At 27.9% G+C, this 26,379-nt stretch overlaps 4 protein-coding genes across 24 annotated transcripts in view; 2 read left to right on the top strand and 2 right to left on the bottom strand.

The window, feature by feature from the left end:
• Window positions 1–241: 241 nt before the first annotated feature.
• Window positions 242–3,765, bottom strand: LOC141525741 (uncharacterized). The gene is given in 5 exon segments (XM_074240341.1): window positions 242–1,358; window positions 1,441–1,511; window positions 1,514–1,651; window positions 1,654–1,676; window positions 1,742–3,765. Coding segments are annotated over 5 exon segments (2,397 nt in total). The 5' UTR covers window positions 3,646–3,765; the 3' UTR covers window positions 242–1,097.
• On the top strand, window positions 1,556–6,878 carry LOC141525744 (bolA-like protein DDB_G0274169). 8 transcript variants are annotated; one of them, XM_074240350.1, is made up of 4 exons: window positions 1,556–1,690; window positions 6,259–6,473; window positions 6,537–6,605; window positions 6,702–6,878. In XM_074240350.1, exons 2-4 carry the CDS (start codon window positions 6,294–6,296, stop codon window positions 6,780–6,782), a joined length of 330 nt encoding a protein of 109 aa, XP_074096451.1. In that variant the 5' UTR covers window positions 1,556–1,690; window positions 6,259–6,293; the 3' UTR covers window positions 6,783–6,878. The 8 variants fall into 8 exon arrangements, with proteins under 8 accessions (XP_074096451.1, XP_074096453.1, XP_074096452.1 ...); XM_074240352.1 differs by lacking the exon at window positions 1,556–1,690 and adding an exon at window positions 3,058–3,197 and having other exon boundaries at window positions 6,265–6,473; XM_074240351.1 differs by lacking the exon at window positions 1,556–1,690 and adding an exon at window positions 3,059–3,175.
• Window positions 6,879–8,019: 1,141 nt separating this feature from the next.
• Window positions 8,020–17,119, bottom strand: Ash2 (set1/Ash2 histone methyltransferase complex subunit ASH2). Of its 2 annotated transcripts, XM_074240342.1 has the most exons (10): window positions 16,964–17,119; window positions 16,643–16,837; window positions 16,378–16,556; window positions 14,275–14,447; window positions 13,976–14,150; window positions 11,142–11,350; window positions 10,686–11,008; window positions 9,156–9,291; window positions 8,829–9,080; window positions 8,020–8,757 (listed from the first exon to the last, which is right to left on the bottom strand). In XM_074240342.1, the coding sequence occupies exons 1-10, from the start codon at window positions 16,987–16,989 to the stop codon at window positions 8,653–8,655; spliced, it is 1,773 nt and encodes a 590-aa protein (XP_074096443.1). In that variant the 5' UTR covers window positions 16,990–17,119; the 3' UTR covers window positions 8,020–8,652. The 2 variants fall into 2 exon arrangements, with proteins under 2 accessions (XP_074096443.1, XP_074096444.1); XM_074240343.1 differs by lacking the exons at window positions 13,976–14,150; window positions 14,275–14,447; window positions 16,378–16,556; window positions 16,643–16,837; window positions 16,964–17,119 and adding an exon at window positions 11,554–11,727.
• A 1,298-nt stretch (window positions 17,120–18,417) lies between these two features.
• The window catches only part of Slo (calcium-activated potassium channel slo), a 213,314-nt gene continuing 205,352 nt past the window's right edge, over window positions 18,418–26,379 (top strand). For all 13 annotated transcript variants that reach the window (XM_074240314.1, XM_074240313.1, XM_074240312.1 and 10 more), the window contains exon 1: window positions 18,418–20,904. In XM_074240314.1, coding sequence (XP_074096415.1) covers window positions 20,602–20,904 — 303 coding nt within the window. In that variant the 5' untranslated portion in view covers window positions 18,418–20,601. The remainder of the gene's footprint in view (window positions 20,905–26,379) is intronic.

The following is a 26,379-nucleotide window of genomic DNA, read 5'->3' as shown; positions in this document are numbered from 1 at the left end:
GAAAAAAATTTTTTCAAAAATTAAAACTTTTTATTTTCTTTTAATTTATTAAAAATAAAATAATATGTTGTAAAAAAATTTTTCTAAAGGCATTTTTTTTTATTTAAAATAAAAATTTCTTTATTTATAAACCATAAAAAATCAAAATATATTTTTTTGCAAATTGTTACCAAGAATAAGTATATAAGCATAATTTTGAGAATATTAAACCATTTCTTATCGCTATCTCAAATTCCTTTAAAAAATTATCGCTTTTAAAAAATAAGAATTTCTTATGGATTTGATAAAATAGAAACATGATGGAGTTTATTTTTTTCGTGCTGAAATTTTAGTTTAATAAAATAAGCAGCAAAAATTTTTCTATTTTTTTTAAGTAATATTTTACTATTTAGCTGACTAAATTGGTAATCAAACCTAATCTGGTTTAATTAATATATATAGTTTAATACATATATATAGTATTTGAAAAAATTATAATTTTTTATATTTGAAAAAAAAACTTCATATCTTCTAACTCACTTCAATTGTACTAAAAAAATTGTTGTATACAATTTTAAAAACATTTTTTGTTCTACCCTCTGCATCAATCAATTTCAGCGACAGAAATTTCGAATACAACTATAGATTATTTTTGTTTTAAACTGGTCTACGAATTAAAACTCTCAAGTAAGTGATCCTGGTGTAGTCTGATTTGTTCAAAACAGTTTTTTTTTTAATTTTAAATAAATCGTACGGTATACAATAATGATATACGTTAAGTCAAGTTCTGTGAAACTGTTGCATTTGCAACAGTTGACGCGAAGTTTACGTGAAGTTGACATTGAACATCAACTAGTTGATTGCTAACTCATGCTAACTGGATCGACTTCCGAAGTGACAGCGAATTTTCTATTCTTGATCAGCCATGATCTTATATCTTTATTTAAATAAGTTTTAAAATTAAGTTATAAATAGAATTTTTGTTGATGATTTTTTTTCTATAAACGTTTAATATAGATTTTAACACAATTTATATGTATGTAATACAATAATATAATATATATATAATGAGTAATGAGTGCTATAGTACACTTCAAGCAAAAAGATTTTTTCAAAAACTATCTTTTGTATTGATCAGTGGGTTGCAATTCACCGGTAGTAATTGAATCTAACACCCAAAGTTCCTTGGTCCCAGTGGGCCCAATTGTTATTTTAGCTTTCTTAGGATCATCGATAGTCTGTCCTCCAGCTGTTTTTATTAATTCCTTTAATAAATCTCGAGGTGGAGTAGTGTTATTCTGAATATGTATCAAACCACAGGTTGTAAATAATTCGGGAACGTAAGAATTCCCAAAAATTTCTCTGTCTCTCCGATTTTCCTGTAGAAAAAACAATTTATTAAAATAAAATAAAAAAAAAAATAAGAAATAAATAATAATCATTATAAAAAAATAAAATTACTCTGAGAACTTTAGAGAAATGTTGAATTTCATATTCATCAAGAGGAAGCCAGCTGGAAGCTTCAATTGATTTTTAACCCATTCGAATGATATCAGCCAGCATCCTCTTATTATACCTCTTAGTAAATTAATAGTACGAACTCCAGTGGTAACAACATGAGTTGTTTTTTTAGTTACAGTTGACTCCAATTTGGCACTGCCAATTTTTTTATTGCCGCTTTCACAATGTCTTTATCACTGCAAAAAAATCAGTAAGTAAATCAATTAAATTAATTTTATAATAATAAATAAAAAAATCTTACCCATTGCACAGGCCTGTAGCAACAATAATGATAGATTTGTTGTGAATACGGCTTTTTCTAACGAGTCTTTTATTTTCCATGAATACACTTGATCTCCTGGGACTGTCATCACTGCAAACTACTCTTTGACTAGCTTTTTGACTAACTAGGCTCAATAAATTAGTTCGTTTTGTTTTAGTATTTACAATCTTCTTACTTTTTATAATTCTCTTTCTCTTATCTTTTTTGTCATTTTGTTTGTTTTTCTCGTCATTATTATTTTCAATCCTTTCCTCCTGTTGAACTTGTAAATTTGGTTGAGTAGAACTAGACGCCAAAGCTCTTTTTAAATTAAAACTGTTACTATTACTACTATTAATACTAGATTGAGATCTGGTGCAAACTGTAGGTGCAATGGTGACACTTTTTCTGATTCTTCTTCTCTTCACCCATTTTTTTTTCTTGGGACTCAGCATCGGACTCAATCCACTGGACATGGGACTTATCGAGGATAAAGCAACTGGACTACTCTGCTGCGTAAACAATCTTCGTTTCCCTATACTTAATTTTTTCTTAACTATTTCCATAATAAGTTTATTTCTATCAGCATCACTGTCATTACCAGAGTCCTCAGAAGTTTCATCAATTATTATTGTTCCTTTTTTAGAAATTTTATGATTCTTATTGAGAGTTAAATCATCCAGAATGATAGTACTCTCCAACTGGTTACTGTTTCTATCTTTATCTTCACGATTTTCTTTGTTATTAATTAAATAATTATTTTTTGGTGTAAGCAGTTGGGAAATATTTCTTCGGATAAGCAGGTGACTTCTTTGAGTTAATTCTGGCGTACCTTCAACAGCGTCTTCATGATCATTGCTCTCTTTATCACTTGTTGACAATTTATTTACTTTATTTTCAATACTATTATCAATAATTAATCCATCTTCATTTTCTTCATTGATTACTGTCATTTTAGTTTGTCCGTGCTTTACATTTTTATCATTATTATCATCTTCATTATCAGGACTATTGCGATAAATATTATCCAGTGAAGTATTTACGTCCATTGAAAAACGATTAATATCTGATAATTTATTTGTGGAAAGTTTATCATTGTTTGTGTTACTTAAAATACAATTACCTTGAACGGGAGTTAATTCCATTGTTTGTTGGTCAATTATTGTATTTAATTCATTTGAATTTTGTTTATTTAATAAATAATTACAGTTCTGAATATTTATAATTGATGGCTTTGAATTTATTTTATTGGCAGAATTTACTTGTGGTGTTATGTTTGTTGGTGTTGCGGCTAAAGTTCGGGTGGGTGCTATTGTGTTTTTTGATGATGTACTAGGCAAATCATAATTAGTAAATGTTGAACACGATATCGGTACACCGATATTAGATAAATTAAATGAATTGTCACAGCTAGTTAATACATTTTTAGAGAAAGTACGTGATCGTGTTTTTCGAGGTGACAATAATAAATTTTTATTATTATTATTATTCTTGACAAGCTGGTTGCAGTTTTTGAGTATTGTATCAGTTTTATGATATAAGTCATTGTTTTTATCAAACAACTCATGAGTTTTATTCATTATTATTTTTTTTAATTGTGAACAATTTGTACTAAGTACCTCATCTTTAACAGCTAATTGGTTACGCGTCTGTATTATATTTTCGGAATCTGTATCACTTTCAGACAAAAAATTATTATTTTTAACAATTGAATTGTTTTTGTCATTATTTAATATTGATTTTAATTTATCATCTGTTGTTTTATTATTTATTTTATTACATTTTACTTCAAATGACGTTGCTGATGAATCTGATAAACTTTTTACTTTTGTGTTAACATTAATTTTATATTCAGTCACTTTTTTAGATAATTTTGATTTCTGTTTAACATTTCTTCGATACATTATAATGAATTTTATAGATTACGGTTTTAAATTTAATATAAAAAAATGATATAAATAGTATTAAGTAGAATTTAATTTTGTGTTTTTGTTGTTGTTTACTAACATCTAACCTCTGAGTACTTTCAGCATGTCACACAATGTATACCAGTGGTAAAACAAACTTTACTCTTACCAACTTGTGAGAATTTTTTTGACAAAGCTCGCATCGTATTTTTTTGAAATTAATGCGCGACATTTATAATTATTTCTATACAATTAAAATATAATTTACAGTTATTCAATCTTTAAACTACACAAGTTAATAGCACATTTTTCAATAATTGTTTAATTTTATGGTCATATGTTTTTTTTTGCATAAAAATTAACGTTTTGAAATATTTTTATTTTAATTTTTCAAATTATTCCATTTCACGGTGGACTTTACAATAATAATCATAAAAATTTGTAAAAATACATTTTTCAATTAATTTTAAAGCTTCTTAAATTGAAAAAGAATTTATGTCAATTGAAAATCGCTAAAAACTAAGCCGACATATGTAGAGGGGAGTGAGGGGTCACCCCGGTCACCTAAGAAGTGAACTTAAAAACATATTAAAATTATCATTTTCGAATAATAAAAAGACTTTATTCAATTCTTTGACATCTAAAGAACTAGATGCAATGACTTAAAAATATAAGTATAAAGATAAATAAAAATATTTGAGGAGTTATAGAAATAATGAGTTTGACCGGTCAGTATTAATTTTATTTTAAAAAATAGAAATTTCGAATTATATTGTTAAAATTTAATGAAAATTTGAAATTAATCTTTTTATTGAAATTTTAGCAGCAAATAATATTAAATATTGGTAATTTTGAATATTTAAACTTTCTGTTTTTTAACTAATTCGCGTTTTTTAGGCAATATTTGAGATTTATCCGTCGAACCAGTGGAAGTTTTTCGTTTCCTTGAATTCTTTTTAGGTTCTTCTGCTGATTTACTTATTGTTTGGAATTTTTCATTGACATTATCGGGCAGTTTAACTTTTTTTTGTTAATACCTTTAACTGGCTTCTCTTGTGATTTTTTCTTATCCTTCATTTTATTTTTTTTATCTTCTAATTGTTTTTTCATCGGAGAATCAGTCAAAATAATTAATTTTATTTTCGTCTATTAGATTTTTTTGAGACTGGTGGTGTTAGGGCTCTACTTTTATCACTTTCAAAATTTGAAACATCTTCTATGAATAATTTTTTATCAGATTCAACGGTTTTTTTGTAAGTATTCGTAATTAATTCAAGTGATGTTATCATCAGTGGATTCTGAGGAGATTTGGACCAGTTCAACCGGAGTAGAAAAATCAAGAATATCTCCTCGAATCGCATAGGAACAAAAAGGGTTGATTGTAAAGTTATTGTTCTCTTCAGGTGGCAATAGTACAATAAGGATGTCTATTATTTCAATACTTTCCACATCACTGGTTTGTAAATTTTGTGTTGCATTATCGTTTGGAGTTGAAGCTTGCATTAATAAATTTATCGGTAACATATTGTTAGCTTCTTTTAAAATTTTGGAAACTTGGAATTCATCTTTTAAAAATTTATTTCTATTCAAGGGATAAATTCCCTAATCCTTTTAATATTGTTCAATCATTTTAAGTCGATTTTTCTGATTGAGATAATTTCATCATAAAATAGGAAATCATATATCAGCAATTGTGAAGACTAAGTCATAATTAAAATGTATTTTCAGAAATTTTATTGTTCAATCACATAAAATAAAGTTTCGAAAAAGAACTTATGGTTAACTATTGCGAAAGTTTTATAATACTCGATTAAAAAATTTTTTCAAAAATTAAATAAGTAAGAAAAATAAAATTTCTGAAAAATGAATTAAATACCTATGTACGGCCTACCGATAAATTGTTAAATAATTATTTTAATTCATTAAAATGGATAGCCAGTAGTTTAGTTTTAAATTACAACTGCTGCCAACATAATTTTTGTAGGAGGTAATTTATAACCGTGGTAATTCACTCTACTTTCCTTCATTCACAACCATCTGTAGTGCCGAACATCATATTCATATTTCATATTATTTGTTAACCTCAGATGCTTAGAAAAGTTAACTTTCAAAATAAAAGTAACTCTATTCAATATTAATTATATAAAATATTTGTTTTATTACTTGCTCTTAAAAGTTTACTCATTGTATATCAAAATAAAATTGACAGTGGTTGAAAGTTTTTTTGGCTCTATAAACATTGATAACTATTTTTTTTAATATAAGTAATTCGATATTATATATCTTTGATTGCTTCAAGTTATTTTTTTAATAATATATAAAGTAGAATTGAAGATTTTTAGAAAAAAAAACTAACACTATAATCGACAGCTATTTTGAAATTTTTACGTTTTTATTTTACAAATATACTATTATAAAGAAAATAAAAAATTGCTAATGGTAAAAAAAAAACTAAGAATGAAAATTTTCAAAAATATTTTTCTAGTTAAAATTTATTTTTAATATAAAAAAGAAAAATGATCAGATGTATAATTTTTATTTTTATCATTAGATTATCTCATTTAGCAAAAAAAGTATAATCAAAGCGATTAATAAAAAAAATTTTACAAGTTTTAGGTAGCATCCATCAAAATATCAAAAACAATATGAGTACATCAAACCGACCGGTTGAAAATTCAATGAAAAAAAAATTAGAAAAAGATCTAGAACCATCACATTTGGAAATTATTAATGAGTCAGCTATGCACAATGTACCTAAAGATTCAGAATCTCATTTCAAAGTAGTAGTGGTCTCAGATAAATTCAAAGATGTACCTTTAATTAAGGTAACTATCAAAGTGTAATATGGCAAAATGTCATGCTTAATAATATTAAAAATTATTTTCCAGCGTCATCGAATGGTTAATGATTTGTTGAAAACTGAATTGGAAGAAAGTATTCACGCTTTGTCAATAGTCGTAAGTATTATTTTATTCTGTTTATCAAAAATTATAATTTAATTGTACAAGTGTACTTACTAAAAGACATTTTCTTGCTTTTTTTTATTTTTCAAGGCAAAAACTCCTTCTCAATGGGAAGAGAGTAATAAAGTTATCGCACCTAGTCCAGCGTGTAAAGGAGGATTTGGTAAATAATTAAGTACAAAATTATTAAACTTCGGCCGCTGTACATATTAAAATTATGGATTCAATAAAAGACATGCACTTTTATTTGTCATTACTATTATAATATACACGTATTTTTAGCAAATTTCATAGAAATGTAACTATTGCATTTGTCCTCATGGTGGAACTTTTGAAAAATTTTATTATTTCCTGACTCAGTTCATCGAGCTGGTTCAGAAAATACATACAGTTCAAAATTTTATGTATGTATGTATATATGTGATATAACGCGGCTTGTCCGGATGATAGCGTCTTTAATTCATAATGGATCTTTTCCAAACTCAACATACTTAATCTTCAGATGAATACGAAGGTCAAGTTCAAATTTGAGCTCAATCAGTCAATTAATTCACGAGTTATAACATTTTATAGTTGTGAAAATGATGAAAATTCAAACTTTTACTCATTATTTCTTATATAACTTTTGATTAAAAAAATTTATAAAAAATCTGTCAACTCCATCTTAAAGCTTTTTTAATAAGCTTTAATTTGCATCCATCACTGTTATAATTTAGCCAGAAATCATGTATCTTACGTTATAGTTTAATGAAATTTTTCTCTTGCAGTCGTTTCTATTAGATTAAATAGTTTTTTTTTTTTTTTTAAGACAGTCTGTCATTACACAGATTTCCGCACGATTCATGAGGTACTATGTAATCGGACGCGTTCCCTTTCTTTTACATGGCGGGTCCCCAGTAGGCATATATTATGTTGAAATTACTAATACAATTTAAGATATATTCAAATTTTTTTTTTTTTTTTTTATTAATCCATGATATGGGAAAAATTATTAAATCTAAAGAAGAAATCTACTTCCATTTCGGCTCCCGAACGGCACTTTTTAGTTTTGAAATCTTCGGTCAATTAATCATTTACATCTTATACAGGAAAATTTTTTTGGAGTTGCTCGGAACGATAAAAGGCGCCAATAGCGTTTTATCAAACTAATAATAATATATATTTCACTTTTACTGACTGAGAATAATTTACTTAATTTAATCTCAGAGAGAATTGATGCATGTGTTAATAATCTTGAATTATTCGATTAATTTTAAATATTTAAACTCAGTTTTAGAATTTAGATATGAAAAAAATTTCGTTTCATCAGCGAAGAAATAAGATATAATATTATACGCTGCTACTGATTAAAAATATTTATGATTTTCAAAGATGTGTTATGTTATATTGAATGAGTCAATAACTCTGGTTAACAGTTTGAAAATACTTTATATCATTATCAAATCTTTTTTTATTACATATAAAAAGTTATAGTTATTTGTAGAGAACATGGTTTCTGATTTTTTTCGCTGTATATTATATGTTTAGGATATTAATGAGTAATGAAGCAGAATGATTTATTGTTTCTTACAACAAAATGGCATTCTCAAATTCTTCTCTGGCAATACTTATCAAAGCTGACCAATAAAAAATCAAAATTTTGTAGATTTATATTTGCATGGAAAGAACTTTTATATGTTGAAACAATTAGTTTTTCAAATACCAATATAAATATCATAGGAGTTATAATTTAAAAAATTTTTTTTAGATTTTTAAAACTTTTTAGACTTTAAAATTTTTTTCATTGTTTAAATTATACTTTCTTCAATGGTAGAAGATTACAGTTAAATCCACGTTGAAAAATCACACTAAAGTTTTGATAATAAATATTTAAATTTCAATTTGATTATTTATTCATCTTTCAAGTAATGAAAAATGAGTAGCGACGAATTACAAGCTCATTACATGAGTGAATCTATTTTTTAATAATTCTTGTTCGGTGTACTTATACACTAGTAATAATAGAAAAACAAATAAAACTGAAATAAAAAATTCATTAATGTCATAATGTGAAGGTATCTAGTCTCAATTTTCCATCATTTTCATTCAAGTAAAGCATGTCGGCCATTGACTGTTCAATCATTGTTTCTTCAGCTTTATCACACATCTGAAAGTAAAATTAAAAAATTTTTCTAACTCATAAAACTGAAGTTTAATAAATAAATAGACAATAATTACCCCTCGGAAATTAACATTTGAAGGTGCACACTTAAAATTAGGCCCAAAGTTCACAGATACCGTTGCATTTTTATGTATCGATAAAGTCGGATAATAAGCCCCTCTATACATGTCAATAAAAGCGTCGCCTTGACACTCACCGTTTTTGTAAAAAACAATTTTACTTCCATGAAGTGGCTTGAGAGCTTTTAATGCTTCTGGAACTTGATCTTTTTCTTCATAATATAAGTGACTTTTGAATTTTACAAGGGGCTGGTTAAAAAAAATTGTTTAAATAATGATAAATCAATTAGATGTTATCAATATATAACATTACAGTAAACTCACTCTGTCTTTGTAAGGATTAGGTATATGAGACGCGTCATATGTATCTGGCAAAACAATTAAAAAACCCAAAGTATCTCCTTCGCCATATCCTGAACTGTAATGCTTTCCACGGCTTTCATGAAATCTTGTACCTTTTCTATAAAACAAAAAATTGATTATACCTATTGTAGAGTTATCATTATCGTAATATCGAATAAATAATTTTAAAATGTGGCTATTATTCTGAACATGACTTCTCGCTAATTAAACGTTAGTAACGTAGAATTGTATTGTGTATAAATCTGGCCTATAATATTTATTTTCAGTGATAAAGGCAAATAATATTAAAAAATATGTTTATGCAATGATTGTTATTTTTAAGTTTTAACATAGAGATATTATAATCAACAAATCTGTCTACGTCAACTGCAGCTTAAGAATTAATGATAAAAGTTTAGAATTCATAAAAATTTTATAATTATTTGTAGATGAGAGGAATTTTGAAATTAAAATTTTTCGGTTGCTTGTATTGGTATTGGTTGAAATGTTTTAATACTTAAATCTATGAATTTAATGATATTAATTAATTTATGAATCAATTTGACTTTTAACATGTTAAAAACAAATTTTAATCTGATCTACGACTTAAATCACCAGAAAATATTATTAAAATTTTCATTTGTTATGATAGTTACTGTCTCTCTAGATTTTTAAATGTTCATCAATGGCATGTTCAGAAGTACTTTCATTATTTTGAATAATGATTCCGTTTTGTGAATGTTATCAAAAGTATTGTCGTTATATTTATGATGATAAACAAATGAAAACTATAATCGACTTTTTACGAAAAAAAAAAAAAAAAAAAAACGTGATTAAATATTTACAAAATTATCCGATTTGAAAGAATCGGAATTATACTGAGTAAAAAAAAAATTTCAGATAGTAGCTAGTACAATCTATATAGTAGCCAGTATAATCTAGATTACAATAGGTATAGTCCAGATATCACGCAGTATAATCTGGATTATACTAGCTACTATCTAAAAATTTTTTTTCACCACAGATATCACTGAGTATAATCTGGGATGATATCCAGTATCACCTTATTCGTTCCGTGTAGTTACTGCTAAATTTTAAGACTTGATATTTTCAGTATTATTGCATTTCTTATTACTTTGAGTACTTTTAAAACTGATATTTTTTTTTCTTAATCTTTTCACAACATTTCTTCGATTAATAAATTGAGTTTTTTTTATCCATCTTAAAATGTATTTTTTTATAAGAAAAATTTTAAGAAATCTAAGAATTTTTCCTCAAAATAATTAAAAACTAAAATTTTAATATTTTTAACTATTCTATTTTTGATTAACTTAAAAAACAATTTTAATTGTTTGAAATAAATTTTGAAAATTTTAAATAATCTTACTATAAAAGTGCATTTTTGGATTTCACAAATTATTTAAAAAACTCAATATTTCGATTGTTTACGGCCAAAAATTTCAAACAATTACTAAGTTTTTTAAATTGTTCATCATCACTTTAAAAACATACCTTGATCTCCAAGAATAACCAAATTTGTCATAGCCAAGAGGAGCCTGCAGATTAGCATATTCTTGTCCCCAACCCAACCTCGTAGCTGATCCTTCGGGCATTTCTTCAATAGTTGCTTCCCAATACCAAGTACCACGACTGACAGAATGCGTACTTCTTACCATGCAGTAACCTTTGTCCCCGGTTGCAGCTAAGCGATCTTCTGAAATTTTCATTTGTGGTGCTCGATCATGAAGAGCCAACAAGACAATACTGGGACTTAGTGCTCGATATAGCCAGCCGGGAATTGGTTTTCCAGCCCAATCACTGCTTTCATCAAACTCCTATTAAATAAAATTAATTGTATTATTCCATTCTATGGAATTAGAAAAAAAAAAAAAAAAAAAAAATTAACAAGAACAATATTTTTAATCAAAGGTTTAAAAAAATTTAGCAATTAGTAATTTGGGTTATTACTTGACGAAATGGTGCGTGGGGGTCTGGTTCGGCTAAGATGTACCTATACCCGTCCTTATTAAAGGGATGCTCCAGTGGGTATCCGTGGGCTGGTAGCTTTGGAGTAGATAAATCAGATCCTCGACCTTTTTTTCCCGGACCAGCTCCACTACCTTCTCCAGGTAATTTACGCTTGGCATTACGACCACGTATTCCAGGTGTTACGGGTGCTGAAAGTTTTATTTATTACGTTAGTAAATTATACTCTGCAGGGACATAATGATGTGTCTGTGTCAGAAAAATGATTAATTGGATTAATTAAGTGGCGACAACTTATATTTAATTTCATCAATGCAATTTACTTCTTAACGATAAATGCTATAAATAAATACAAAATAATATACACGATGGTATATGTCAGCTCACAACCTACCAATTTTCATAATGCTGTCGGTTAAACTTGAAAAAAACTTAAGTGTACAAAAAGTTATTATACCATTTAACAAATAATTAATATACACTTAAACGATAAGCTTCGATAATGATAACTCTCACTTGCTATAATAATTTTAATCCAACATAATAATTTTTTGTATACATTAGCTTCTTGTTTGAAGTTCGATCGACAGTATAAAAAAGTACGTTCTGAGCCTGCATTTCCTACATGTTAAACAATAAAATAAAATCAAGTTGTATAAATGAATAATATATTACAATGATTTTAATTATTAAAATGTAAGAATTTACTATTTTTTAATTGTTGAATTCGATTTGAATCTCATACTATAACGAAATTTTTGTTTAAATCAATTCTGTAAATTCATGAAAATAATATTAATTTTTTTTATCTCAAAGTAATCAACAACGTACCGTCTTTATACATGAGTTAATATATATTATAAATAGATCTTGAACTATTAGTCATCTATGTTATGCGATATAATAATTTGCTATATTCATATCTTATATATATAAAAATCAATTGCTGTGCGTTAGTCTCGCTAAAACTCAAAAACGGCTGGACCGATTTTCAAAATTTTTTTTTGTTTTGTTCGTTATAGTTCAGGGATGGTTTAGAAAAAAAAATTTTGGAATTTTGGAATTGAAAAAAATTTCAGCTTAAAAAATAAAAAATTGTTAATTTTGTATCGAAATCGCTATTGTTACGCTTGAGCCTCAAGGTTGCAAGAGTATACAAAATTGTCCAATATACAGGAAGATACGTACAAGTATACTTTGGGTATCTTTATATATATATATATATATATATATATATATATATATATATATATATAAACTAGCTGACCCGGTGAACTTCGTATCACCTACAAAAATTTTTTTTTTTACAAATTTTGATTTGTGATTTTTAACCTGTAAACTCTAATTTATTTTTGTCAACAACTAACACTGGTCGTATTGTAGACGGTTAAGTTGGTATTAAGTTATTAAATGAAACTTGTTGGTCATTTTAATATGTTTTATGTGTTTTATTTATATAATAAATGTATAACAAATTATAGAGCCTTTGGCGCGTAACCAAACGATCCGGGTTCGATTCCCGGTCTGGGCTGTCCGAATTACTTTTTCAGTTACCGAAAATTCCTACTGAGTAAAGGTCCTCCCCTTCCCCCTTTATCTTTTATTTCCCCAGTTCCCAAAAATTTGTCTTTAATGACAAATTTAGCTATTATATATGGCTTTTATATATATATATATATATATATATATATATATATATATATATATATATATATATATATATATATATATATATATATATAAAGATACCCAAAGTATACTTGTACGTATCTTCCTGCATATTGGACAATTTTGTATACTCTTGCAACCTTGAGGCTCAAGCGTAACAATAGCGATTTCGATACAAAATTAACAATTTTTTATTTTTTAAGCTGAAATTTTTTCAATTCCAAAATTCCAAAATTTTTTTTTTTCTAAACCATCCCTGAACTATAACGAACAAAACAAAAAAAAAAATTTTGAAAATCGGTCCAGCCGTATTTGAGTTTTAGCGAGACTAACGCACAGCAATTGATTTTTATATATATATAGAATTAAATATATATATATATATATATATATATATATATATATATATATATATATATATATAAAAGCCATATGTAATAGCTAAATTTGTCATTAAAGACAAATTTTTGGGAACTGGGGGAAATAAAGGATAAAGGGGGAAGGGGAGGACCTTTACTCAGTAGGAATTTTCGGTAACTGAAAAAGTAATTCGGACAGCCCAGACCGGGAATCGAACCCGGATCGTTTGGTTACGCGCCAAAGGCTCTATAATTTGTTATACATTTATTATATAAATAAAACACATAAAACATATTAAAATGACCAACAAGTTTCATTTAATAACTTAATACCAACTTAACCGTCTACAATACGACCAGTGTTAGTTGTTGACAAAAATAAATTAGAGTTTACAGGTTAAAAATCACAAATCAAAATTTGTAAAAAAAAAAATTTTTGTAGGTGATACGAAGTTCACCGGGTCAGCTAGTAATATAATATATTGATGTATTAATTAATAAGATATATGAATATTTAATTGTAATGAAAATGTTGATATTAAAATGATAGATATCCAAAATTTTTAGGATTTTTTTTACATTTTAACTTTTATAAAAGAATTTAGAAAAAGAAAAATTCTACCTGTAAAGTTGTTTAAAAAAAATAATTTTTTTTAATGACAATTTTAGTGCTTATTGAACTTGTAATATAATCTAGTTTTGTGATATTCAAGTTATGATATAAAATTAATGTTATGGAAAAAATCATAATAAATTTTACAGTATTGATAGATTTTCAGTTGAACGTACCAATATGCTGGACACCCATCTCAGTAATCTTGATCTGTCCACCTTTTATCATCGCCTCGTAGTTTGGCTTAATTAATACTAAATCTGGTGTTGTTAATCCGAATAATTGACCATCTGTATTATTTTCATCTATTGTAAAAAGTGTACCGATGTCTTTCAATAATGTTTTATGAATCTGAAAAATAAAATTTTTTTAAAAGTTACTGTTTCATCATACAATTATAATTTAACTAAGTACTTATGACATCATAATCTTTGTTTTAATTGTTAAAATATAAAAAATTCTTAATCATACATACCGTTCCATGCCATGATTGAGTTACACGTCGTGGCATTGTTGTCATACTTTCCCAATTGCATTCGATGAATGGTATTATATCTCTGTCTTTATGGAATAACATTCGTTGTTCAGGATCTCTTTGAGCAAGCTGCGAGAGATTAGCTATTGCTGTTACACACATTTGCGGAAACTCTGAAAATAAAATTAGCATACATCAATAACTAATCTATTCAGCTGCTACTTTTTATCGCTCATCATTTTTTTCAACAGTTGGAAACGCTTAATAAATATTTTCTAGTTATTTTAAATGTCCCATATTGAAACAGCTTGATATTCATCAATATTTAGTCAAAATCAAAAGTAAACATATTAAATTTCTGTGAAAAAAGTTACTCGTCATGAAAAATTTTTATCACTACACAGAAAAAAAAAAATTCTTGAACCAAAAAAATTGCCAGGAAGACCGAAGTTATTTTGGAGCAAGAAGAAATTTTTTTGACTTAAAAAAATTTAACTTCGTTCAAGAAATTTTAACTTTATTCAAGAAATTTTCAAACTTCCTTAAGATTTTCTTGATTTAAAAAATTTACGCTTGACATAAAAGAATCCCCTACTGAACTAATCTATCATTGAGAACCACCCCAACATGAAATTAAATTAATTTTCCCCAAAAATAACAAAAAAAAAAATCAATAAAGATATAATCTTTCTTTCTTTCTGTGTACTTTCGATAAATTATGAGGTAAAACCCTCCACAATAGACACCCTGTTCAATTTTATTATTTCGTTAATAAACTTTGTTAATTGTTATTTATTTGATACTCTCAAAATTTTTTTTATTTCACTTGTAATTTAAGATTTAATGACAAATGTGAATGTAAGTTTGTTTATTACGCTTTCACGCAAAAACTATTTAACTGATCATGATGGAATTTTGTACACATATTGTTGGATGTATTAGAAGTAACGTAGGACACTTTCTATTAAAAAAAAATTATTTTTTACGAAAGACAAAAAAATTGTTTGTCAAAAAATTAGAATTACATTAATTCAGTTCTATTGGAATGTAATGATCTTTGATACTTATCTAAGGGCTTCAACGCGAGTGAAGCCGCGGATAAAAGTTAGTAAATTGTGATCGTAAAAAATATACTCATACTAGCTGTAAACATCCGCTTTGCTGGGTTATTTTTAATAGTACATTTATTATTCAAATTTTAGTTAACATTCAAATTTTTTAGAATGTTTTAAAAGTTTATAAAATGATCCAGAATATTTTCGACCGATTAGAATATTTGAAGCTTTCTAAATACATAAATTTAAAGCTTTCTAGATCATTCCAAAAATTCTAGAATAATCCAGACCATTTTAGTCCAATGATAGTCTCGCATTTCTAAAATTAACATGTTTCAATCCCCGTATCTTTTACACCCTTAGAACTATCGACTCGCAACCACCATAGTGCACGATGGGGACTTTGTACCTATTGCCACATACAATCACTGTTTGTCTGCGATACGTAGTTTTGGCTGCAAAGAAAAATATCGGGACACACACCTCCAACATATATATATATATATATATATATATATATATATATATATATATATATATATATATATATATATATATATATATATATATATATATAGATTAATATGTTAATTAAATTAAAATTTTAAAAATTTGTTTCAACTTTAAACGAATTTTTGTTTTTGTATTTCAGGATTTAAAAATTGTAAATTCTTCACATTTCCACAATAGTAACATTTGATAATTTAATTAATTTTTATGATTTGAATATTTAAAGTGTGAAAAAATAAATATAAATCATGAAGGAATTTTCATAAGAAAATCAATATAATCCTGAAGCTAACTTACAATTTTTTATTTTTTTTTCATCAACCAATTTATGAAGATGTTCTTAAAAAATTGTATTCATAGTTTATTTGTAAATTTTCATAAGTGAAATTTTTTCTTCAACTTTTTAATAACAAATTATTTGATAAAAAAAACGATCAGATATTTATTATTGACTTGAGGAAAAATAACGATTTTAATTGAAAAAATTACGACTAAAAATATTATTGCTGGTGTTAAAAAATAATGATTAATTACTTACGGGCTTGAATTTTTTTAAAACTTTCGATACCACTCGATGAACAATTTTTACACATGAACACGTAATTCATCATGAAGGGAACCAATTTGCCTAATTGATAGCTGACACAAGACTCGTGAAACCACTTTGAGCAGCCAGCACATAAAAGTTCAGCAATGGTCAAATTTCGATCTTTTCCACTAGAAAAAAATTACATTTTTAGCAATTAAATGTCTAGACAACAATTGATGCTTATTAATGCTAAAAAAATTAAAATTCAAGTTACCAGTAACAATTGATGTTGTTAGCATCATTAGTAACATTAGCAATAGCATTGCCATTACTATTGACGCTGACGAGCCGGTTTGATTTATCGCCATTTCCTTCAGTGCTTAACTTTTTTTTCTCCGCATCTTCTGTTACCTCTTGCATTTTATTATTAGAAACAATTGGAATAATTTCATCCGGCTTTTCTGTCATCCTAAATATAAAAAAATGTTTAATCTTGTAATGAGAAAAAGTAATTCTAACCTCTGAGAACATGCATAAAATTTAATTTGTTTAATCAATAGGAGAAATTTATTGAAGTAACAAACAATCAACTTACGGATTTATTTTTTCTTCGGACATCATATTAATAAACTTAATTTTATATTTGTTTACATTTATATTTCAATTTTGATACTTGTCTTGTTATGATTAGTTTATAAGATTGTTTCTTTTTTATCGATAAGTTAAAGGTTCAACTACACAGCAGATGGCGCTTGAAGCATTTGGTGGTAAGAATTCTACTTTACCCGCGTTCTGATAATTTTTTAATTTTTCATCTTTTTGGCGGGAAAATTTAAAAAGTTTTAAAAGCGGCGGGCTGTAACCGCAAAAAAAGACAGTTAAGTAAAAAATGTGTAACAAATAAATTATTAAAGTTTCAATATCATCTGATTATATAATATTATGACTATAAAAAAAAAAAAAAAAAAAAAAGTCGAAAATTTGCATTTCATGAATGATAGTTTAAAAAATTTTAAGAAATTATTGATGCTTTTTTCAAAAATTATAAAAAAAAATATCAGATGAATAAGGATTGCAATATGTAATAAGACGCTGAGTTGCCATGGAATGCTCCATATATTTAAGAGATTTGTTTTGTTGTCAAGAACTTTCGACTAAGTAATAAAACTAGGGGTAATTTAATCCAAATTAATAGTTAAACTGGAGTAATAAGAGTTGGTGATGACAGAGCGTTTATAGATGCAAAAGAGTGAGAATAGCTTTATAACAACATTACAGTCAGTGATGGAGATAATCTTGACATCATTGTAGGCTTTAATTTTTTTACCAGATGAAGTAGGATTGTCTTGATTATTTTATTTATTGCTGTATTTAAAATTATTTCAAATTAATTTTTGAGTTCATTTAGGATAGTTTGTTGGATTATTCATCAATTTTGATGAGAAACGTATATGATTTCTATGTTTACTTTATACTTATAATTTTCTTTACTCTTCATTAGAATTAAAATTAAAATTAAAAAAAAAAAAAAAACTGATTTATGTATATTTTTAACGTTATTTTTTTCTTATAATTTTATAAGCTTTCCTTACATAATATGTCATGAAAAATAAAATTAGTTTTTTCTTAATAAACAATGATAAAATTTTAAATTTCGTTGTCGCTTTTAAATAATTAAAACTTACAGAGTGGGATTCATGTCAGTCATAAATAAATTTAGCAAAAAAAAAAAAAATTTCAATTGTCAAATTAAAGACTTAAGCACTTGAAATAATGTCCAGTATTATTAAAGATAAATATTATAATATAAAAATAAATACTAAAAATTTAATAATGTGGAGTTATAACTATTAGTTTCAAATGAAAACTGTTAAGTAGGCCATCATCGTTGGTGAGCTACGCTGTATAGTGGAGATTTATCATCCAAAACAGCTTTAAAGTTTTTATTTGTGCTTGGCTTGTTGTCACAATAGATACACGCAAGCGCGTGTGATTTTTAAGCTTTTTGCGCGTGCGTAAGCAGTCATTCAAATTCTATTAATTCCCGGGAAGTGTCTTGATTGTCTGCTAACCCGATTGCATGGAGCTTTCTTTCCATTAACCTTATTGTTGTTTCGATAAAAACTTTTCAACGGTTATGCAGAAAGTTCAACAGTGAGTTGACAAATACCTGTTGTAAATTATAGTAAAATAAAAATAAAATTAAATAATCAATATTATTTCTGTCAAAGACGTAGTGATATTCAATAGCTCAAGATGTAACCCAGATGACAACAGTTGGAGCCTGCGCTTTACATAAATTATTTTAGTTTCTCTAAAATGTCTGTTTTCATCACAAGTAACAAATAAATACAACAAAAATAACATGAAAACTATTCTTACCACGAGTTGCCGATTAAAATGTGATAGTAAAAATGTGGATTAACATCCTAATGATAGTAAGAGAAAATAATTACGATGGTCTTTCAGTAAGCGAACTATTTCTGAATTCAAACCATCGATTCAAGAAAATTTCTTGAATTTAAGCTACTGATCCGAATGAGACATTGTGAGATATAAGTTTATTCTGAACCTCCGATCATTAGTTAGCTCGCGGGTGTCGTTTTCTAGTAATAGTCAGCAGTGATGCGCCGACGCGTTGAGAGTAGGTGGTGTAGTTATTAAAATCGTGGTGGGCAAACGGGTAATGAGTTTGTTCAGCGTGGAGCTGAACGTATATCGATGGTGGGAATTACGTGGTAGCTTTCACAAGAGGGCGCTTTGAGAAGACAAGGACAACGAAAAATCTACGTCAGGAAAAGCTCAATGCTTATTGGTCCCGGTGCATTGTTACGTATTGATTGCCGCAGAGTGTGTTAGTTGTGTGGTGGCACTATTTTATTATCGTCATAGTAGTCGAAGTCATCGTCGTCGTCATCCTCGTTGTTGTTGGGAATCACTTGATCGTCGTCGTCGAACTCGGTGACGGTTATGGCGAGGTGGCGTCCAGTCAAGTCAACGTGATAATAACTTATATATTAATAAAATAATCTTAATACCCTAAACTAAATAAAAAAAAACAATAAACAAATATAAAGTAGTCAAATAATTATAAAGTTTTTTCGTTAATTTTTTTTTATTTTTTTTTTTCAATTATCAGCAAACGTTTGAGATAAGTGGTAATCAGTTAACATGTCTGCCTTGAATTAAACGTGAGCTATAAGTGGCTGTGTACTTGGAAAAAGTGGTTAAGGTCGGCTTTAAGACAGCAACACATTTTATAGTTGATTAGTTGATATTCGTATACAATAAACCCTTGTTGCCGTGCTGAAGTAGTGGGAGAATAAAACGGCACCACCGTCGACGAGGGTGGGCACTAGTGGTGTATGTCAGTAGTGTGTCAGTCGTGCTTTGCTAGTTGTGCTTCAATACAAGTGGTGGTTAAATTGATAAGTATCATAAGTTGGTGGTGGTGCTGGTAGTGCTGGCTCTGTCAATAGTGGTGACTAGTGGAATAGGAGCTTATTCTCGGTTATTATACGATCCACGTTTGTGACCTCCTTTGTTCACGCGTGAAGGCTATCAGTTAATGTTTTAGTTGTCATATCAGCGGGTGGTCTATCGTCTAATGATAATAATAGATTGATAGATTGTTATAGTGGTAAAAAAAAACCGTGCATTACGTTATAAAATTATTTTAACTTTAACGTTTTTTAATTTTACATTGTATTAAATCATTAATAAAATTCTTATTTTCATTATTATTATTATTGTTGAAATAAAACTGGTGCAAGCAACAGTCACGACGTGGACGTACTCGTCGTCGTGACTGTCTTCGCGCATTCGTCAACTTCCGGGTCACCGCACCAGGGTTAAACGTGGCGCTGGCTATGCCTTTTTATATCAACATCATCATCATCATCATCGGTGTCATAACTTATGACGTTGTTTTGTAGTTAAATGAAAGATATTATTGCTATTGCCTCACAATAAATAAGTTACTGAGGCCTTAATAATAAACCTTTGAAAAAAATCTAAGAAAAAGATAAGCCAAGCCAGTTGTTGATAAGAATAATAATAATAATAAGGTAATTCTGGTGATAAATATATATTGTGGGGAAAGTGGTAGTTGTAAAATAGCCTACCTGGAATAAATTATGAAGCATCATCGTATCAAACGTATTATTTTAATAATAAGAGTGGCTGGTGATAGGGGCCGGTGAATGTGTGATCCGGGGGCAGAGATCTGCTGGAATGACGTGCGACGAGACAACCGAGCAGCCTCCGGTAGACGAATGCCTCCTGGAACGGAAATGGTGGTGCTTTATACTATCAAGCATCTTCACATTTCTCGCCGGGCTGTTGATCGTCTTGCTCTGGCGAGCATTTGCCTTCCTTTGGTGTCGAAAGGAGCCGGAATTCGCTCCAAATGACCCAAAGCAAAAAGAACAGAAGGCGGCTCGCCAGAGCAAGGAGTTCGAAGGTACGTTTATGACCGAGGCTAAAGATTGGGCTGGTGAACTTATCTCTGGACAAACTACTACTGGTCGAATTCTGGTAAGCTCATATATTATATCTTTATTGATTTTTTTTTTTTTTTTGTTATTTTTGGGGAAAATTAATTTAATTTCATGTTGGGGTGGTTCTCAATGATAGATTAGTTCAGTAGGGGATTCTTTTATGTCAATTTTATTGATGTCCATAGGGATATTATAACATTTATTTCCTTAGAAAACACCATTTAGTTTGTGTTATATAGAGGTGTCGATATATTTTACTCGTTATTCTTCATTTCAGGCTCTCTCTATTTTACTCGAGTGTGCTATTTATCTTGAATAGGAGATGTGCAATCTCGAAATTCTCTCGGGTATATCGCGAAGACTAGGCGACATCAAATTAATGTCCACACAAATTCCCCTTCGTGTTTGAACGATGCTGAAATTTAACATCCTTTAAATTAACTTTTAGCTGAGATTAGATTAGACTCTCTTTCAATTAACTTAACTTGGAAATTTTCTCACTCCTTCAAGTAATTGGGAAATATCATTTAAATAAAGTAATTTTTTTTGTACCGAGTTTAAGTTGTAGTTATTTTAGAAAAACATTTTTCCAATTTACGGAAAAAACACCTTTAAGGTAGCTAGCTGGAATTTGTAGTCGTAGTTAAATCTTCTAAAAATTGGGTGGGATTAGTTTAGTGGCTTGAAAATAACTTCGATCTTTGTTTCGATGACAAGCATTATAGCTCTAAATGAGTATTTTTGGAATTCCTGTTTGTCATCGGAACATTTTTGGAAAATTTCCAGCAGATTAGATGATAGTCATAGTCATAGTCATAGTTATAGAATATTCACTGTGTACTGATTTAACACCGATATTAAATTATGTCATGTCTTTAATGCCAAAAAGGTATAAACTGTGCTATAGATTTTAGATTTATTAAAAGAGCTGTAAAAGAATATTTTTTTTTGCTCAACTGCTTTGAAGTGAGTTAATTAAATACATGTGATAAAAAAAAGTTGAAATCAAAAAAGCCTTTTAGTCTTGAGCAAATGACGATTAATGCTTCAAAGGCATACGTCCTTTTTCCGGATAAAATTAAACCCGCTATTTCAAATTTTAATATATATGTTGCAGTGATGCAGGAAAGCAATATAGATTTTTTTTATGCAAGGGAATATTTTTATTAAATGAACGAAAACATAGACGCTGAAACCCGACTAGGATTTTAGTGGCATGCCGAAAAATCAGTTCGCAGCGAAGTTGGCTTTCCGAATTAAGCTAGCCCAATTCGGATCTTATTTGTTTTAAATTCAAAAACTAATCCACTCTTAAGCTTAATTCGGTCAAACCCGGTTCATTCGTTCGGGGAGATATCGTGAACGAAAGAAAACCAAAAAAAGGTGTTTTTTTTTTTACATAACTTCGACAATTCTTTTCGGATCGTTTTTGATGAGACATAATAATCATTAAAACTCAAAAACCCGCGTTGATTGCTGCCAAAAACGTGAAAATCGGTTGATTGGTTCGAGAGATTTCGTCGAAGAAATATTTGGAAACAAGTGTTTTTTTAACTCCGACATTTTTTGGAATAACTTTTAAATGGCTAATAACTTCAAAACTGCCTCGAATTCCACCAACCGTGTGAAAATCGGTTGATTCATTCAAAAGTTATTGCGATTTAAAAATTCAAAAAATAGTGTTCTATGAAACTTCTATCAGACTTTTGAGCTCGAAGAGCTCAAAAGCATAGTAAAGCTATCTCTTCGAGTTTGGAGAACTCGAAATAACACATAAATTGTATTTTTGAGCTTGAAGAGCTTAAAAACATCATCAGTGGAATTTTAAGCCCTTCGGTATGGATTTAGCAAGAAGTTGCAGGGATGGCCTTCAGAGTTAACCGTTTTTTTTTTTTTTTTTTTAGTAGATTAAAAATATTTTTTTAATGTGTAAATGGCATAAAATTTAGACATACAATTAGTTATTGAAAATGAATTACTTTCAACATCTTGTTATAAAAAATGGTAAAAAATTGGCAAGTTTGGTTCTCACGGATTTTCGAAAATGTTTTTTTCTGTGAATCTTAGTTACATTGAGTAAATTATTATGAATTATTTCCATGAGATTATTTTAGCAGTTGAAGAACTACTTAATAATTTTTTAACGCAAATTTTTCATTATCTATGGCGAGTTTAAGAAAAATCATTCATGTCGATTTTGTGGAGACTTTTAAGATCTGTTGATTATGATTCAACTTTTGTTCCATCACTTTAGTAGTTTTGGAAAAATTTGCATAAAATTGATTTTTTGGGTGGTTTTTAGTTTTTATTACTGCCCTTGGATCGTAATTATTATTTTTCATATCTCGGCACTTAAAAAGTAAATAAAAATAAATCAATTGTGAAATCTTATCAGCTTTTCAGGTTAAAACAAATACGTCAAATGCTGCAAAGAGCTTTAAAATCGGTTCATTTAGGAGCTCATTCTAAGTTGGTTCAAAAAATATAACTCGAAAATTTAAAAAAAGGGTTTTTCTTTATACATACTTTTCAAATGTTTCGAATAATTATCATATTTTTAAGCTAAAAAAATTTTCTTTGTTCAAATTAAAAATGTGTGGTGACTGACTTGTTTATATTTTATATCGCGAGCCTTTCTTCTATTCTTGAGTTGCGACAATCATAACCCAAACACATTTGGCCTATATATGTAGATTTTTTTTTTTTATATTTTAATGAAGTACATGAATATATGATATTTTTGTTACATTTATTTCTGTCAAAAAACAGTTAGCGCGATTTATTCAGTTGACCTAGTTTACTAGCTTTTTTATCCTCTCCCTAGTTTTTCTTTCTTTTTATTTTACAACAAGAAGTAATATAAAGAGAGAAGATTAGGCAACCTTTTGTCATATAGAAGAAATTGATTTTTCTACGCACTTTAGGGTGTCTCTACTACTGTAATAATTTTTTATCTCTACTTCTTCTATCAATACAAAAGAGTCATTTTTCTTTTTAAGTCTTGATTATAAGAGATACTTGGAGTTTTCAATTTACTTAGCAAGAAAGTGAATTTAGTTGGATTTTCTAAGAGTACAAGAATAAGACTTACAAAAAGAAAATGGAAAAGAACAGTAAAAAAAAGTAAGTTCTGGAAAAGCTAAATTGTCAGACTATTTCCTTTGTAACTTTCATATTGAAGTTTAAACGAAAAATGTTTTTGTGCTCAGTAAAATCCAAGGAAATAAACGATAAAATTGAGATAACAATGTATTTGTTTAGTAACTGGGTTACATGTCGAGTAACTTTGGCTTCTGTAAAACATAATTCTGTTGTCCTTATGAGTTTCACCGAATGATTGACATGAGTGTAGTTATTTATATTAGTTTATTTGAGTACATAATCGAACAATCCACTCTTTCTATTATTGCTTTATGATGTATGGTAATCAAAAGAATTTATACTCATGATCAGAAAGTTGATTTAATTTGTTTAGAGTAACGTTCAAGGAGTTTTTAAATGTTGAGTACGTCACACGAAAAAGTTGGTATTGATTTATATTTTCCAGTACGTTGGGCTTAAAAATAACAGAAAATTTTAGAGATAAACTGCAAGGTCAAATGTTTTTCAGGTTTTTTAAATTCAGAATCTGCTTCATAGCTTTATTTTTGAAAAATTTTAAGTTGAATATTTGTTAAAATATTTTATTTTACACGAATAAATAAGATTAAATTAATTAAAAAAAGTAAATACAATAACATGAAATATGACAATATCTTTTGTCTAGAAAAATTTAAGTTTTAATGTCTGCTTATCCAGTCAAAAGGATACTTTTAGAGTAGCATAAATTAACGAGTAGTAGTATATATAAATTCGTTCCTGAGGAAGAAACTGGCTTATTTCTACCCTAGTTGATCTGTCCACATCAATTCTAGAGTTAATTCCAGTGTAGTCAGAATTTATCGTGTTTACTTTGAACCTCGAAATTACTGACCAAGTTGGCAGTTTAATTAACATGCGATATTAGTTTAAAATTTTTTTAGTCCTTCTTCAAACAGTTTTATAGAATTGAAGCTTTAATATTAAAACGATGAAAAATATACCTGTGTGTTGTTTGATACTAATGGATAAATCACGATTCTCAGTTTCCAATGATATCAGCCGTCGTTTTCAGCTTGGTTAACTGCGCCCTCATCCGAAATAATCATATTTCACCCGTTGTCACATTGAACATTCTACCCGAAAAAATTCATTGTGTTAATATAATATCATTACTGCAATGAAATTAGTGTCAGGAGTTTGTTATTCTAGACTTAGAATAACAATGATACGAATCCCGAATATAAATGTAACTGACGACTATGTTTACAATGAATAAGGAAAATTATTTTGCAATAATTCTGTCAATTCGTTGATATTAGAATAATTTCCTGTTTAAAAAAAAGATTTTAATTTAGTGAAAAAGAATTAATCTTTTGCTAGTAGTTTCTGAAATTATTAGTAATTGTCTCTTTGTTTTTGTTTTTTCGTTATAACTATTCAATTTTTTTTAATTAGAATAAAAATTTTTCGGAGCTGTTTGTTATTTTTTTAGCTTACAAGTTAACAGAACATGTGCACAGAAAAAAAGGTTCACTTGAGTCAAGAAAATATTTTTCTTCTTAATTGTTTTCTTGAGCGAAAAAAAAATTTTTTTGACACAATAAATTTCACTTATTCCAACAAAATTAATTTTCTTGCTTTAAAAAATACGTATCTTGATCCAAGAAAATTAATTTAAGTCGAGAAAATCTTCTTGTTTTGAGAAAATTTAGCCTCTTGCTCCAAAAAATTTAGTTTTTGATAGAAGTAAATTTTCTTGCCTTGAGAAAATTTCTCTCTTGCTCCAGAAAAATCAAATATCTCGATAGAAGTAAATTTTCATTAATAATTTTATTGATTAACATGACAAATAGGAAGATCAAATAATATTGAATCATTTTTTTTCATTCAATATGTAAAATTGCACGCTAAAATAGTATAAAGTGGGTATCAAATATTCAAGAGAAAAATTTTGTCAAGGTGAGAAAATATTTTTCTTAGCTGAAGTAAATGGCGCTACTTCCCTAAAGTATCTAAAAATTTTAATCAAATATAAATATTTATTGTATCAAGTATTTACTATAATTTGAATGAAGAAATAATTACTTCCACGAAAAATAGAATTTCAAGAAAAATTTTTACTTCGACCAACATAACTTTGATCTTCCTTCAGGGACCCGAAAATTTTCTTGAGCCAAGAATTTTGTTCTCCAGTCAAGAAATTTTTCTTTCTGTGTAAGTTATTCAATTTTAAGAAAATAAATTTTCATTACTTTTTACTGTTCATTAATTTAAATCATTTTAAAAATGATTTACCCTGTAAGTCAACCCAGAAAATGCTATTGATAATGTGTCCTTAGAATTTGAAAATATCTCAAAAACATCACCCACACAAACATCAATTCATATGATCAGATGTATTTTTAACTTTCAATTTCGGAAATGTTTAGAA

Source organism: Cotesia typhae, unplaced genomic scaffold (assembly GCF_013202065.1).
Source record: "Cotesia typhae breed Kobodo isofemale line unplaced genomic scaffold, CoteBio_Ctyphae contig_27, whole genome shotgun sequence".
Classification (NCBI taxonomy): Eukaryota; Metazoa; Arthropoda; class Insecta; order Hymenoptera; family Braconidae; genus Cotesia; species Cotesia typhae.
The sequence above is the reverse complement of the archived record's forward strand: the minus strand, read 5'-3'. Positions and strand labels throughout refer to the sequence as shown.